The sequence below is a fragment of the Staurois parvus genome, unplaced genomic scaffold, assembly GCF_062004578.1.
Source record: "Staurois parvus isolate SC_StPar_1 unplaced genomic scaffold, SC_StPar_1.0 ptg000077l, whole genome shotgun sequence".
In the NCBI taxonomy this organism is placed as follows: domain Eukaryota; kingdom Metazoa; phylum Chordata; class Amphibia; order Anura; family Ranidae; genus Staurois; species Staurois parvus.
In genome coordinates this window covers 2,811,973-2,829,211 of record NW_028317873.1, presented here as the reverse complement: position 1 = coordinate 2,829,211, position 17,239 = coordinate 2,811,973, and the positions used below count along the sequence as shown (strand labels likewise).

General features: G+C 44.2%; 1 protein-coding gene across 5 annotated transcripts in view; it reads right to left on the bottom strand.

The window, feature by feature from the left end:
* The window catches only part of TPPP (tubulin polymerization promoting protein), an 83,296-nt gene that overhangs the window by 24,010 nt on the left and 42,047 nt on the right, over positions 1 to 17,239 (bottom strand). For all 5 annotated transcript variants that reach the window (XM_089669445.1, XM_089669446.1, XM_089669448.1 and 2 more), the window contains one exon: positions 16,219 to 16,542. In XM_089669445.1, the coding sequence (XP_089525571.1) occupies positions 16,219 to 16,511 (293 nt within the window). In that variant the 5' untranslated portion in view covers positions 16,512 to 16,542. The remainder of the gene's footprint in view (positions 1 to 16,218; positions 16,543 to 17,239) is intronic.

Sequence of the window (17,239 nt, the reverse complement as noted above, 5' to 3'; positions counted from 1 at the left end):
GGTCTAAGGCAGCGGTTCTCAACCTGGGGGTCGCGACCCCTTTGGGGGTCGAACGACCATTTCCCAGGGGTCGCCTAAGACCATCGGAAAACACATATTTCCGATGGTCTTAGGAACCGAGACGGGATGATACGCTGCTGTCACCTGGCCACACCTCCGGGATCGCTCAGCAGCTCCGCCTCCTCGCCGCTGATTGGCCACCGGAACTGTAGCTCAGGAGAGGCACACAGGCGGCCAATCACCGGCGAGGAGGTGGAGCTTGGAGAGGAGGAGCCGAGCGGCAGCGCGCGTACATCAAAGAAGACCGAGGGAGCTGCCGGAGCGAGTGAAGAGAGAGGCCAGAGAAGGAAGACAGCTGACAGGTAAGTGAGAGAGCGAGGCCAGGCTGGAGCAGGGGTCAGCAAGGTAAGTATCATTGGTGTCAGTGGGAGGAATAGTGCCCCATCATTTGTGTCACTAATACCAACGATGGGGCACTATTCCTCCCCCCACTAATACCAACGATGGGGCACTATTCCTCCCCCCACTGACACCAACGATGGGGCACTATTCCTCCCCCCACTGACACCAACGATGGGGCACTATTCCTCCCCCCACTGACACCAACGATGGGGCACTATTCCTCCCCCCACTAATACCAACGATGGGGCACTATTCCTCCCCCCACTGACACCAACGATGGGGCACTATTCCTTCCCCCACTGACACCAACGATGGGGCACTATTCCTCCCCCCACTGACACCAACGATGGGGCACTATTCCTCCCCCCACTGACACCAACGATGGGGCACTATTCCTCCCCCCACTGACACCAACGATGTGGCACTATTCCTCCCCCCACTGACACCAACGATGGGGCACTATTCCTCCCCCAACTGACACCAACGATGGGGCACTATTCCTCCCCCCACTGACACCAACGATGGGGCACTATTCCTCCCCCCACTGACACCAACGATGGGGCACTATTTCTCCCCCCACTGACACCAACGATGGGGCACTATTCCTCCCCCCACTGACACCAACGATGGGGCACTATTCCTCCCCCCACTGACACCAACGATGGGGCACTATTCCTCCCCCCACTGACACCAACGATGGGGCAATATTTCCCCCCCCCCTGACCCCAATGATGGGGCACTATTCTCCCCTCCACCACACTGACATCAATGATGGGGCACTATTCCTCCCACTGACACCAATGATGGGGCACTATTCCTCCCCCCACTGACACCAACGATGGGGCACTATTCCTCCCCCCACTGACACCAACGATGGGGCACTATTCCTCCCCCCACTGACACCAACGATGGGGCACTATTCCCCCCCCCCTGACCCCAATGATGGGGCACTATTCTCCCCTCCACCACACTGACATCAATGATGGGGCACTATTCCTCCCACTGACACCAATGATGGGGCACTATTCCTCCCCCCACTGACACCAACGATGGGACACTATTTCCCCCCCCCCTGACCCCAACGATGGGGCACTATTCTCCCCTCCACCACACTGACATCAATGATGGGGCACTATTCCTCCCACTGACACCAATGATGGGGCACTATTCCTCCCCCACTGACACCAACGATGGGACACTATTTCCCCCCCCTGACCCCAACGATGGGGCACTATTCTCCCCTCCACCACACTGACATCAATGATGGGGCACTATTCCTCCCACTGACACCAATGATGTGGCACTATTCCTCCCACTGACACCAGTGATGGGGCACTACTCCCCCCACTGACACCAGTGATGGGGCACTACTCCCCCCACTGACACCAGTGATGGGGCACTATTCCTCCCACTGACACCAATGATGGGGCACTACTCCCCCCACTGACACCAATGATGGGGCACTACTCCCCCCACTGACACCAATGATGGGGCACTACTCCCCCCACGGACACCAATGATGGGGCACTACTCCCCCCACTGACACCAATGATGGGGCACTATTCCTCCCACTGACACCAGTGATGGAGCACTACTCCTCCCACTGACACCAGTGATGGGGCACTACTCCCCCCACTGACACCAGTGATGGAGCACTACTCCCCCCACTGACACCAATGATGGGGCACTACTCCCCCCACTGACACCAATGATGGGGCACTACTCCTCCCACTGACACCAATGATGGGGCACTACTCCTCCCACTGACACCAATGATGGGGCACTACTCCTCCCACTGACACCAATGATGGGGCACTATTCCTCCAACTGACACCAATGATGTGGCACTATTCCTCCCACTGACACCAGTGATGGAGCACTACTCCTCCCACTGACACCAGTGATGGGGCACTACTCCCCCCACTGACACCAGTGATGGAGCACTACTCCCCCCACTGACACCAATGATGGGGCACTACTCCCCCCACTGACACCAATGATGGGGCACTACTCCTCCCACTGACACCAACGATGGGGCACTATTCCTCCTACTGACACCAACGATGGGGCACTATTCCTCCCACTGACACCAACGATGGGGCACTATTCCTCCCACTGACTCCAACGATGGGGCACTATTCCTCCCACTGACACCAACGATGGGGCACTATTCCTCCCACTGACACCAACGATGGGGCACTATTCCTCCCACTGATACCAACGATGGGGCACTATTCCTCCCACTGATACCAACGATGGGGCACTATTCCTCCCACTGACACCAACGATGGGGCACTATTCCTCCCACTGACACCAGTGATGGGGCACTATTCCTCCCACTGACATCAGTGATGGGGCACTATTCCTCCCACTGATACCAACGATGGGGCACTATGCATCCCACTGACATCAGTGATGGGGCACTATTCCTCCCACTGACACCAGTGATGGGGCACTATTCATCCCACTGACACCAGTGATGGGGCACTATTCCTCCCACTGATACCAACGATGGGGCACTATTCCTCCCACTGATACCAACAATGGGGCACTATTCATCCCACTGACATCAGTGATGGGGCACTACTCCTTCCACTGACACCAATGACATGGCACTACTCCTCCCACTGCAAAATTACAGTTATGAAGTAGCAATGAAAATAATTTTATGGTTGGGGGTCACCACAACATGAGGAACTGTATTAAGGGGTCGCGGCATTAGAAAGGTTTAGAACCACTGTTTTATGGGATCGAGATGGTAAAACCCCATTGGAGGGGCTCGGATTTGGTTAATGAGATTTCCAAAAAAGAGACGTTTTGGATTTATGAACTAAATTCATTGCAACCATTTGGGTTAAATGTCGGTATAGATTTGAATTGTTTTCTCACAAATTTTTAATTTTTATGCTATTTTAAGTATATTTTTATATAGGTAACTGTTTAAAGATGATATATGGGAGATTGTATGTTTTTTGTACAATTTTTGCATTATTTTTGTATTATTACTAGAGTTCCTCTTTATTTGTGTTGAAAGTGTTACTGGCCCTTTAAGTTCCCTTTTTGAAACACAGTCTTAGAGGGTGCGGGCCCGTTAATGTATTTACTTATTTAATTTATTTATCATTAGTGTTTTATTCAAATTTCTTTTTATTCTATTTTTGTTCTCTTGTTTTAAAGTTTTTTTGCTTGTGATGGCAAATATATTGGATACATTGTATATCCTTTGTGGACTCCTGTCATCTGTGGGGCGGCTTGCTTTGCTTGATTCCCCATTGATGTCAGCTGTTCGTTTCCTGTGAGTGAATATTTAAGGAGGTTGAGACGTCTCACATCTATCCGCTCCGTGAGGACGTCGATGACGAAACGCGTAGGGCGGAGCTTGATTGATGTGACGTCATTACGTTTTTTGGCTGCCAGCTACTGCGCATGTGCTGAGTAGCCAGGCTCGTTTATGTGATTGCTGTTATGCTGTTGATGCTGGTGTCGGCTGGGACACCTCTTGAGTAAGTGCAATGAGTACCTAATAAAGGAATTGGTTTTTATAATATTGCACCATGAAGTCTTTCTGTTTCTCTCGAGTGCTTGGCATTTCCCCCCATGGATACGTTTGAAGGTGGTCCTTTATCTATTGGAGAAGTGGATTTTCGATTAACTACAAAGTTTTTCATCCTGTTATTTCGATCGATGAGGATCGATGTGTTGCAGAGTTTCCGTTTCTGAAGATATATTTATGGATGATCTGCCAGTATATTATCAAGGTTTTTTGGTGAAAATTTTTCATATTTAGACACTTTTTTTGCACAAAAGTTTTTTGCACTTAAAAGTTTTTTTAATTTTTTTTTGTGGTATTGGCATATATATATTTTTTTCTGGACTTATGATTTGATGATTTCTTTTTATACACATTTACTAGCGCAAATTATTTATTTATTGGTACACTTTATATATGGTGATTTTTTGCAGCTGGTACACTATTAGTAAGTTATATAATTTTGACCATAGGCGCTATTATTAATTTTTCTTATCTTTAGGAATGCATTCAGTGATTTTTTAAAAAAAAATCTATACATCTCATGTCCCTCAGATGTAAAGAGTGACCCTTTGTCATTTGTAATGGCCTTAAAGTGAATTATTCTGCACCAAGTCCCCTATATGGACCACTTATGCATTTAGTCATGGTGATTATGTTCTCCTTAATCGCCTCTTTTTAACCTCCCTAACGGTATTCCCGAGTGTAGCTCGGGGTAAAATGTCAGTACCAAAAGCGGTAACCCTGAGCTACACTCAGGCTTACCATGCAGTGCTGTATAGGGAGTCCCTGCAGCACTTACCTTGTCGTTCGCTCCAGCGATGTGTCCCCTGCAGCGTCCCCGGCCATCTCCTCCGGCTGATGCCGGCATCCGGCTCCTGTGTTCCGGTCCCTGCGACGTCGGGACGTACGGGCGCCGGCGGCGGGAAATTTGAAAATTTAAAAAAAATGTCATTTTTTTCAAAACGATTTTACATGGTAAAACATTGCTGTTTCAACCCATTTCACATACATTTTGTCCCTAGTGCTTTGTCCTGCGCCCTGTCTGCATTTTGATTGTTCTTTCTGCCTGGAAACTTAGAAACGTCCATGGCGTCCAAAAAGCGTCCCTTTAGGTCAAAAGCGGGTTTAGATCAGCTAGAGAACAGCGATAGTAAATCAGAACCACTTGCAGAATTGAGTGATAATGATTCGTGGAGAAATTCGTCATCAGACACTGAAAACGATTCTGCGACTTTGCTCAGTGATGTGCGAACTTGGCGCTATATTTCAAATTTCAGTGTTTTTGGTTTGATTATATTATTGAATTGAATGTATGATTTAGAATCTTGTTCAGACAGATTTCAGTGAGTTATTCCTAAAAATTACAGCCTACAATAAAAAAAACATATTTCCATGCAAAATAATTGTACCGCTTTCAGCACCAAAAATATGAAATAATCATACCGCCAGGGAGGTTAAGGGAGAATGTATTCAGTTCAGCTAGTCTTTCCTCTTAGAGGAGTTCCATCATGCCCCTTATAAGTTGGGTTTCCCTTCTCTGCACTTTCTCCAATATCCTTTTTTGTGAACTGGTGCCAGAAACTGAACTGCATATACCAGAAGAAGTACTACTAATGGTTTGTACAGGGGCAAAATGATGTCTCTCTCTCTGGAGTACTCTCAGCACTCTCCAGAAATATAAAAAGATCCGCATTTCTGAAGGCCTATAAAGCTTGTGTTACAGCCTGCTGATCATCAATTCTCGCCCCCTTCTGTTCTTCCTCCCCCTAGCTCTTGGGTCAGTCTCCAGCTCCACAGCAGCTCAGTTAAACAGGGGCTGCAATTTCAGATTCACCTGGGACTTTCCCTCTCTCCTCACTTATATCAGCCAGGAGTACATAATCCACAGAATATAAACAAAAATAAAACAAAAACAAAGTAAAAACAATTACAAATGTCAGCTGAAGCATGCCTGACATGTTTCATCCATTGACTTCATCAGAGGCAACTGCTGTTGCTACAGGTGAGTACCTGAATAACTGATGATCAGAAAACTGTAACACAAGCGTTTATATACCTTTAGAATTGCAGGTCTGATATTTCCAGTGAGTGCTGAATTGAATGGATATCTGTGTGTAATTGACAGTGTAGCTATTGGAGTACTATTACAGCTGTCTGCCAACCCAGGAGTGGATGGATAAGCTGTAGCTAGATGTCAATATATACAAGCATTATTATTATTATTATACAGTATTTATATAACTCCAAAGGGTTTGCTCAGCGTTGTACATTAACGAGGGGGACAGAACATGAGACAATACAGTACAATACAATACACGAGGGGTTCGAGGGCCCTGCTCTTTCGAGCTTACAATCTAGGAGGGAGGGGATAGTGGTACAGGAGGAAGTGGCTGTGGGGGATGGAGTGGTAGGAGAAATGGAGGAGATCGGTTGTTAGGTGAGGGTGGGGTAGGCTTCCCTGAAGAGGTGGGTTTTCAGGGTGCGCCTGAAGGTGAGGAGGGTAGGTGACAGTCTGATGGATTGGGGTAGAGAGTTCCAGAGGATGGGGGAAGTCCTGGAGAAGTTCTGGAGTCGGGCGTGGGAGGAGGAGACCAGGGAGCTAGAGAGTAGGAGGTCCTGTGAGGAGCGAAGATTACGGGTAGGGTGGTATTTGGGTATCAGGTCGGTGAGGTAGTTTGGGGCAGCGTTCTGAATGGCTTTGTATGTCAGAGTTAGTAATTTGAATTTAATGCGTTGGGCAATCGGGAGCCAGTGAAGGGATTGGCAGAGGGGGGTGGCAGATGTGGAGTGGTTGGTGAGGTGGATGAGTCTAGCCGCTGAGTTCAGGATAGACTGGAGTGGGGATAGCATTTGTTTGGGTAGGCCAGTGAGAAGGGAGTTGCAGTAGTCCAGGCGTGAGATGATGAGGGAGTGTACGAGTTGTTTAGTAGTGTCTGGGGTGAGGAATGTACATATCTTGGAGATGTTGCGAAGGTGGAGCCTGCATGACTTTGATAGTGATTGGATATGCAGTTGGAAGGAAAGGTTTGAGTCCAGGGTGATACCCAGGACTTTGGCGTGTGGGGTGGGATTGATGGTGGCGTTGTTAGTCGTGATGGAGAGGATGGGGGGCGCGGGGTGGGGGGAAGACCAGGAGCTCGGTTTTGGACAGGTTTAACTTGAGGAAATGGAGCGAAATCCAGTCTGATATGTCGTTCAGGAGGTGGGAGATACAGGCGGCGAGTGAGGGGGTGAGGTGAGGGGTGGAGAGGTAAATTTGTGTGTCGTCGGCATAGAAGTGATAGTTGAAGCCGTGGGAGTGTATCAGGGGGAGAGAGGGGGAGGTGGCAGCGTTATAGGTGACGCTGAAGGAGCGTTGGGATAGGTAGGAGGAGAACCAGGAGAGACTGATGCCAAAGGATGTTCACTTTGCAAGAGAAATTGCACTTTGCAAGAAATTTGACGCAGAGTTGAGCGAATATGGTGAAGTTTCACTTTGCAAAGAAAACCCAATCACACACAAGGAAAATAAAACAAACTGCATTTTTTCTTGTGCATGATTGGATGACGGAAGTCAGCACAGATTCACTTTATTCACTAAGCTCTGGGGCAAATTCCCATGCATTGCAAGTGCAACTTTGCTAGCTAAGGTGTCCGTTTATGACACAGAGAATAGCTGCGATTCAGAGGATCGCCACTACTCTCTGGTCATTCACAGTTTATGACACTCAGGAGATCAGCGAGGAGTGATGTCAGCCTTTCAGTGGAGAGCTGGAGAATCGGAGGAACCGCAAACTAAGCAGCGATAATTTACCTCTGCTTAGTAAACTGATCTCTTACTGTAATCTCACGAGATTATAGTAAAAGCAGCCGTTTTCCAGCGTTTGTAGATCGTTCTCCCTTCGTTCGGATAACTGATCTACACCGCTTCATAAAAAGGTATTCACAGGAGAACTGTGTTCCCCCGCGAATGCCGGAGAACTGAGCAGCGATCATTTACTGCTGGTTCATAAACGGCACCTAAGTGAACAGCTTATTTGCCTTTTCTTTTGGTAAACCCAACCCTGTTGCTCTTGTGATCACCACAAATGTTCAGCCAGGGAAGCAAGATTCTACTATCCAGAATGTGAATGTTTTAGAGACGCTTGGGGGGGGACCCAGATCTCGTTCTTAAAATCAGCAAGACCAAGTCATCCCAGAACTCCAAATTGGTAAAACATTCAGAAGGTGTGCCCTTTTTGACAGCTCTGGCTGGGGAAATATTACTACTTTAAGTTTATGTCTGGCTGAAGTATGTCTTAGATGCATTCTGGATATCATTCATTGACATACGCCATAAAATAGTGTTTGCCAAGAAGCCACTTTCTGTACACACCCAAATTTCTAAATCTCATGAGAAACGGTGTCTGTGGTCATATACAGAATCAGTATTCTACAAGAACCTACTGCCAGTTGTTGCTAGTAAGGCAGTTCTGAGGGCCCAACTTGATTATCATAAAGCCAAACCCATCTTCACCAATGAAGGTTCTGGTGACGAGTAGCTATTTTCAGAACCTGTGCTACAGTAAAAGAGTTTTAACACCTGCTGGTGACAAAAAAAAGATTCTTGACTGTGCTGTGTATCTTAGGCCTTTTTCACATGGGATGTTTTATTCCATGCCCCATGCAGGTTGTGTTTGAGGCTCTGCACCCTCACCCACACGGATGTCACATTGGAAGCAGCCTCATGGAGCTAGAAAATACAACTGTTCAAACTATTTATTTTTATAGACTTCCTAATTAGAGAAACTTAGTGGGGTTGATTTACCAAAGACAAAATGATGTTTTGCTTTGCAAGGGAATTACTCAAGAGCTTAATGAATGAAGTGAAGCTCTGCTGACTTTGATCATCCGGTCATGTGCAAGCAAAAATGCTGTATTGTTTTTTTTTTTTTCTTGCACATGATTGGGTATTTATTGCAAAGTGAAACTTTGCCATATTCACTCTATGCAAACCTGCTTGCAAATTACAACTTCCCTTGCAAAGTGCCAATATACAGTGCCTTGAAAAAGTATTCCTACCCCTTGAAATGTTCCACATTTTGTCATGTTACAACCAAAAACGTATTTTATGTGATAAACCAACGCAAAGTGGCACATAATTGTGAAGTGGAAGGAAAATGATACAATTTTTTATAAATAAATATCTGAAAGTGTGGTATGCATTTGTATTCAGTCCCCCTGAGTCAATACTTTGTAGAACCACCTTTCTCTGCAATTATAGCGGCAAGTCTTTTTGGGGATGTCTCTACCAGCTCTGCACATCTAGAGAGTGACATTTTTGCCCATTCTTCTTTGTAAAATAGCTCAAGCTCTGTCAGACTGGATAGAGAGCATCTGAGAACAGCAATTTTCAAGTCTTGCCACAGATTCTCAATTGGATTTAGGTCTGGACTTTGACAGGGCCATTCTAACACGTGAATATGTTTTGATCTAAACCATTCCATTGTAGCTCTGGCTGTATGTTTAGGGTCACTGTCCTGCTGGAAGGTGAACCTCTATCCCAGTCTCAAGTCTTTTGCAGTCTGTAACATGTTTTCTTCTATGATTGCCCTGTATTTGACTTCATTCATCTTCCCACCAACTCTGATCAGCTTCTCTGTTCCTGCTGAAAAAAAGCATCTCCACATGATGCTGCCACCACCATGTTTCATGGTGGGGATGGTGTGTTCAGAGTTATATGCAATGTTTGTTTTCTGCCACACATAGCGTTTTGCTTTTAGGTCAAAAAGTTAAATTTTGGTCTCATCTGACCAGAGCACCTTCTTCCACATGTTTGCTGTATCCCTCACATGGCTTCTCGCAAACTGCAAACAGGACGTCTTATGGCTTTCTTTCAACAATGGCTTTCTTCTTGCCACTTTTCCATAAATGTCAAATTTGTGTTGTGCCAAACTAATAGTTGTCCTGTGGACAGATTCTCCCACCTGAACTGTGGATATCTGCAGCTCCTCCAGAGTTACCATGGGCCTCTTGGCTGCTTCTCTGATTCATCCTCTCCTTGCCCGGCCTGTCAGATTGGGTGGACGGCCATGTCTTGGTAGGTCTGCAGTTGTGCCATACTCTTTCCATTTTCAGATGATGGATTGAACAGTGCTCTGTGAGATGTTAAAAGCTTGGGATATTTTTTTTCATAACCTAACCCTGCTTTAAACTTCTCCACAACTTTATCCCTGACCTGTCTGGTGTGTTCCTTGGCCTTCATGATGCTGTTTGTTCACTAATGTTCTCTAACAAACCTCTGAGGGCTTCACAGAACAGCTGTATTTATACTGAGATTACATTTCACACAAGTGGACTCTATTTACTAATTAGGTGACTTCTGAAGGCAATTTGTCCCACTAGATCAGTGTTTCTCAACCCGGGATCTGCGGAACCCTAGGGTTCCGTGAGAAGTCTCCAGGGGTTCCGCCGCAAATCAACATTGTGGGGGATGTATACCACCCAGTGTTGTTTCCAGCAGTGTTCTTTATGTGCGCTAACAGTCAGTACTGTCCGAACGCATTCGTACCCAATGCCTCCTCTGTAGTTCTGGCTCCTGAGAACTCAGAAGGAGGCCCTGGGAGTACTGCACAGAGTGGGAGCTGAAGGGGGAGGAGTTCTTTTCTATGGCAGAGCTGATCGCAAGATGGTGGGAGGGAGAACAAGGTGCGAGCCCATGACTGGATCACGATGTGAGATCCCTTGATGACTGTGTAGTAGTGCCATGCAGAGTGTAGGGAAGGGGGAGCAGAGAGGGGCAGAGGGACAGAGCACTGTGTGAGGTGACATCTAGTGTTTGGCAGCAGTGATGCAGGCTGAAGAAATGGATGAGACTGAGTGTAGCAGGAGGTGAGATCATAGTAGCTTTATGTTATGCCATGACTGTACATAAAGCTATTATAATCTCACCTCCTGCTTCATTCAGTCTCATCCAGCCATGTGCCCCTGCCTTCTGCTCTCCCTCTCTGCAGTCTGCATTCAGCACTGCCATACACTGGATGTCATCCCCTGCTACATTAACCATGTGCTCTCACTCTTTGCTTCCCCCCTCCACGGTCACTGCTGTCATACACAAGATGTCAGCTCCTGATCTAGCCATGTGTTTCCACTCTCTGCACTCCACTCGATGCCACCCTCTGAGTTCACAGGAACCACAAATACAGATGAGGCATTCAGTATCAATGCGCACTGTCAGTGCGTATTAAAAACAACATTGGGTGATATACATCTGCCACAATATTGATCTGTGCTGGAACCCCATGGGAGAAACTCTGTGTTATGGATTTGCAAAGCTGGCCAGGGAAGCATACTGTTATTTACTTCACTCTTTCCCACAGGTCCTCTTCTTCTGTCTGTCTCAGGCTGTTAAATTTAACCACTTCCAGACCGGACACTTTTACCCCCTTCCTGACCAGGGCAATTTTCAGCTTTCAGCACTATCACACTTTGAATAACAATTGCGCGGTCATGCAACACTGTACCCAAATGAATTTTTTACCATTTTTTTGAGACAGATAAAGCTTTATTTTGGTGGTATTTATTCACCGCTGGGATTTTTATTTTTTTGCTATGTAAATGAAAATGTCCAAACATTTTTTAAAAGTGTTTTTTTTATAAAATTTTGCAAATAAATAATATTTCATCATAAATCTTGGCCAAAATTTATTCCGTTATCTTTTTAGTAAAAAAAAAATCCAAATTAGTTTATAACCAAAAATTATAATTTTTAAACATTTTTTTTTACATTTTTATTTTATTTTTTTATATTATTTATTTTTTAATTTTTTTTTTTTTACATACTGTCTCCCTAGCAGTACAGTGTCACCATGGTGACACTGTACTACTTGTGGGGGTGATGAAGATTTTTTTTTTTTTTTTACACTGATTGCTTTTACACCCATATAGGATGTAAAGAAATCATTTCTCTCTCTCTGTGTGCATTCTTGCACTCATTGAGAAGTACTGAGTGAGCTGTGATTGGTCACAGCTTGTCACATGGTACAAGGCTGTTGTGAATAGCCTTGTACCATGTGACCTCTGTGATCATTCACAGATTTCACACGTAGTAAGCAATTATGTCACATCTTGCTTACTACTTTGCATGTGATCACTGATTGGCCAATCAGTGATCACATGATCGGGACCTCGTACAGAGGTCCCGTCCGACGATTAGTGTTTCACTGTGTCCGAGGGAGCGCGCACAAGCAGGGTGCGGGGAGGCCATTTATAAACGGCCACCCGACTCTGCACTGCCACCGTCCGGCCGTTTATATGCAACGGACGGTCGGGAAGTGGTTAATATCATCTGGGATGGATGAGAGGAGAACTAGTGGGGATCAAGGAAAAAAGGCATGTTACAACAACAGCTTCCCTGCATTGCCCTGCATTTGTTTGTTAACGTTTGTTATATGTTATGTTCCCGTGAGCTATAGATCTGAAATTTTTTTTCAGGGGTTCCCCGAGATCTCAAACCTTTTGCCAAGGGTTCCTCCAAGGTAAAAAGGTTGAGAAACACTGCACTAGATTTTAGTTAGAGGTATCAGAGTAAAGGGGGCTGAATACAAATGCATGCCACACTTTTCAGATATTTATTTGTAAACAATTTTGAAAACCATTTATCATTTTCCTTCCACTCCACAATTATGTGTCACTTCGTGTTGGTCTATCACATAAAATCCCAATAAAATACATTTACGTTTTAGGTTGTAACATGACAACATGTGGAACATTTCAAGGGCATGAATACTTTTTCAAGGCACTGTGTCATTTAAGAAAAATTAATAATAGCGCCTATGGTCAAAATTATATAACTTACTAATAGTGTACCAGCTGCAAAAAATCACCATATATAAAGTGTACCAATAAATAAATAATTTGCGCTAGTAAATGTGTATAAATATATAAATATATATAAAGAAATCATCAAATCATAAGTCCAGAAAAAAATATATATATGCCAATACCACAAAAAAATAAAAAAACTTTTAAGTGCAAAAAACTTTTGTGCAAAAAAAAAAGTGTCTAAATATGAAAATTTTCACCAAAAAACCTTGATAATATAATGGCAGATCATCCATAAATATATCTTCAGAAACGGAAACTCTGCAACACACCGATCCTCATCGATCGAAATAACAGGATGAAAAACTTTGTAGTTAATCGAAAATCCACTTCTCCAATAGATAAAGGACCACCTTCAAACGTATCCATGGGGGGAAATGCCAAGCACTCGAGAGAAACAGAAAGACTTCATGGTGCAATATTATAAAAACCAATTCCTTTATTAGGTACTCATTGCACTTACTCAAGAGGTGTCCCAGCCGACACCAGCATCAACAGCATAACAGCAATCACATAAACGAGCCTGGCTACTCAGCACATGCGCAGTAGCTGGCAGCCAAAAAACATAATGACGTCACATCAATCAAGCTCCGCCCTACGCGTTTCGTCATCGACGTCCTCATGTCCGCTCCGTGAGGACGTCGATGACGAAACGCGTAGGGCGGAGCTTGATTGATGTGACGTCATTACGTTTTTGGCTGCCAGCTACTGCGCATGTGCTGAGTAGCCAGGCTCGTTTATGTGATTGCTGTTATGCTGTTGATGCTGGTGTCGGCTGGGACACCTCTTGAGTAAGTGCAATGAGTACCTAATAAAGGAATTGTTTTTTATAATATTGCACCATGAAGTCTTTCTGTTTCTCTCGAGTGCTTGGCATTTCCCCCCATGGATACGTTTGAAGGTGGTCCTTTATCTATTGGAGAAGTGGATTTTCGATTAACTACAAAGTTTTTCATCCTGTTATTTCGATCGATGAGGATCGGTGTGTTGCAGAGTTTCCGTTTCTGAAGATATATTTATGGATGATCTGCCATTATATTATCAAGGTTTTTTGGTGAAATTTTTCATATTTAGACACTTTTTTTTTGCACAAAAGTTTTTTGCACTTAAAAGTTTTTTTATTTTTTTGTGGTATTGGCATATATATATTTTTTTCTGGACTTATGATTTGATGATTTCTTTATATATATTTATATATTTATACACATTTACTGTGTCATTTAAGTTGTGTAACAAAATCAAGGTTCTTGGTTCTACTATGGCAAAATCAGGCTTTCACATTTAAAAAGCCTTTTCTTATGAATTCATATACCATTTTGAATAATATAGTTAAAAAAAATATAGTTTTACTATAGTGAAAATGTTAGAAACAAACATATTTATATAAAAATATAAATGCTATTCTTTAACTTGTCCCTTTCATGATACTACAAAGCATTGCAAAGATATTTACAAATACAGACATATTTTCATTTTTCTGCATTGTTTTAAAACAAAACTAAAAAAGGCCATTTTCCAGTTTTACATGCAGTGATAGTTGGATTGACAATAACTCGATATGTACCCGAATTAATTTTCTATATTTTTAGACAGATAGAGCTCTCTTTTGGTGGTATTTGATTTCAGTTAATTTTGAAAAAATAACTGTTTCCCTTACTTTTTGTCACAATTTTTTGGAAATTAAGAAATATTGAGGGAGTTAAAACATGGAGCTTGGTAATGCTACACTAGATACATTAGATGTATATCTCATACACAGAGATAACCGAGTTAATGTACAGATGTACAATACAATGGAAAGGCGCAATCAGGGGCGGACTGATAACTCATGGGGCCCCCGGGCAATAGGGGATCATGGGGCTCCTGTGTCCTTGCCCACACTCAAACCACACCCAAAAAAAGCCTATGAAAGGTACCAAGGGGCATCTCATGGGGCCCCCTACTGACCCCAGGCCCTCGGGCAGTGCCCAATTTCCCAAATGGTCAGTCCACCCCTGGGCATAATATACAAGTCTGTCCAGAGACAGGATAGGGATGAGGTATACCGGGAAAGGGGTGGGGGACGTAGAAATAAGCATCCACCACTTTGCCGTTTCTAAGCAAATTGCACTTGATATGTGGTTAAAACATTTTTTTTTACACATATAGGGCTGCTTTAACTAACATCATATGCAGATCAAAGCTTACCTCTTTGATTCAGAGATTAATTAAGCAGGGTAAATATAAAGTAGCAGTAATGTTACTTAACTTTGTATCTCTGAATCACAGTACTGAACAGTGTTTACAAACATTGATCAGAAAGCAAAATTTTGATAGCAGTGCTAAAGTCAGAAAATTGCTGGTAAAAGGGTGAAGTGAGCAGAAACAAGGGGGAGGAACAGGGCATGCTACGTATGCCATGTGTACTCCAGCACACCTAAGGTACAAGACTGGTTAAGCTTGTTAAGAATATAAACATAATTTCAATGTCTTAAGTTTGGTTACAGGTGCACTATATGAAAACAATACATGATTTTTGTAAAAGAAAATATATTTACCGTATTTTTCGCCGTATAAGACGCACTTTTTCTTCCCCAAAACTGGGGGGGAAATGTCAGTGCGTCTTATGGAGCGGCCGGTCCGGTATTTCCACCGCGGCCGTGTCAGAATACCGGGCCGGCCGCTCAGCTCTGCAGCGGGACCTTACCTGTTCCTCTATCCAGCGGCGTGCTGTCTTCCCAGCTTCTGTAGTGTGGGCACTGGGCATGACAGCCGGGTGCCAAGTGCGCATGCGCAAGAAGCGGTGCTTTTTGTGAATGGTAAGGCGTTACCTGGGACACATGACAGATCCCAGAAGCCGCCGGACCAATCACAAAGCGCAAGTGCTTCTCGCTCATGCGCACTGGGCACCCGGCTGTCAAGCCGAGCGCCATTACAGAAGCCGGGAAGACAGCGCGCGGCTGGATCGAGGAACAGGTAAGATCAAACAAAAACTCTGCGGAAGTAAGAGCGGGTACCTGTCAAATTCAGGTACCCGCTCCCCACCTCCCCAAAGGTCAGCAGTCATCTGTACTGTCCGCAGTCTCTGGTCATCCCTGTGCTGTCCGCAGTCTCTGGTCATCCCTGTGCTGTCCGCAGTCTCTGGTCATCCCCTGTACTGTGTCTGCAGTCCATTAGTTCAGAATTTTTTTTTTCCTGTTTTCTGCCTCTAAAACCTAGGTGCGTCTTAGGGTCAGGTGCGTCTTATACGGCGAAAAATACGGTAATATTAAAATGCTCAAAAAATGTACAGTTATCAGACTCTTAAGACTTTTAAGTGTTCCAGGAAGTAAAACATCACTTTGTAAGAGTTCCCTAAACATATTTTTGTAAACTGAAAACAGCCTAGATACTAAAATGGAAAGAATGAAATTGTGACATTTGCTATCATATTGTAATAGTTCCATACAAATCAATGTACTTACTTTACTTTACTAAAAATGATGTCAACATCTGTAGTTGTCACTGTTTTTCCATCTATTATTTGGCAATCCTTGCATAACTTTGACCAGTTTTTCCCATGCATGTCCTTCCCTGTAGCTCTGGTGTCACCATGAACAGCAAATTTTCTAAATGCATCTTCTAAAGCACTAAGTGAAGTGGAAGTAGCACCTTCTCCATAGCTGTTAAGATCTGTTGTTTTCGTTAGCTTTGATGTGCTGTCTCCTGGGGATCCAGTACTGTTCTTGTTTGCAGATTTTGATCGTGGGCTGTCCATATTAATTACAATAGAATGAAGTGTCCTGTTCCTATAGTAGGAATAAATAAAAAAAATCAAATCTAGCCTTGTGTCCTCCTCCAAAATTACATCCAACTTTTTTATTGTATGTCTAGCTCAAGGTTGACGGGACCCATGCTTTTCCTCAAACAGCAGGATCTGTGTTGAGACTGACTGGTTCACTGTGCCTGAGCATAACCCTTTCACAAAGAGCACATGACTCGCTGACACAGCTGTGTTTGGGTTCCAGCAGTCAGAGACAGTTTAAAACTGCTGCTAATGCAGGCCATAGATGGGTCGAAAATCAGCCGATTTTTTGGCCGCAAAAAAAAAAAAAATCGCCCAATTTTCGCACCGTTAATGGGTTAATTGGTCGGCCGTTTTTTCTGGATTTTGTCAGATTTTTTTGATCGGTAAAGTTGGAAAAAAATCGGTCGATTTTCGTGGCAATGATGGGCAAAGGCTGATCTTTTTGCCGATAAAAAATCTGCACATGAGCCGTGACCTGCAAGAAAAAGAAGAAGAAGAAGAGAAAGAGGAAGAAGAGAAAGAAGAGGGGGAAGAGAAAGAAGAAGAGAATGAGAAAGAAGAAGAGAATGAGAAAGAAGAAGAGAAAGAAGAGGCAGAGAAAGAGGAAGAAGAAGAGATAGAGGATGAAGAGGAGAAAGAAGAGGAAGAAGAGAAAGAAGAGGAAGACGAAGAGAAAGAAGAATTCCAGTCCGCTATTA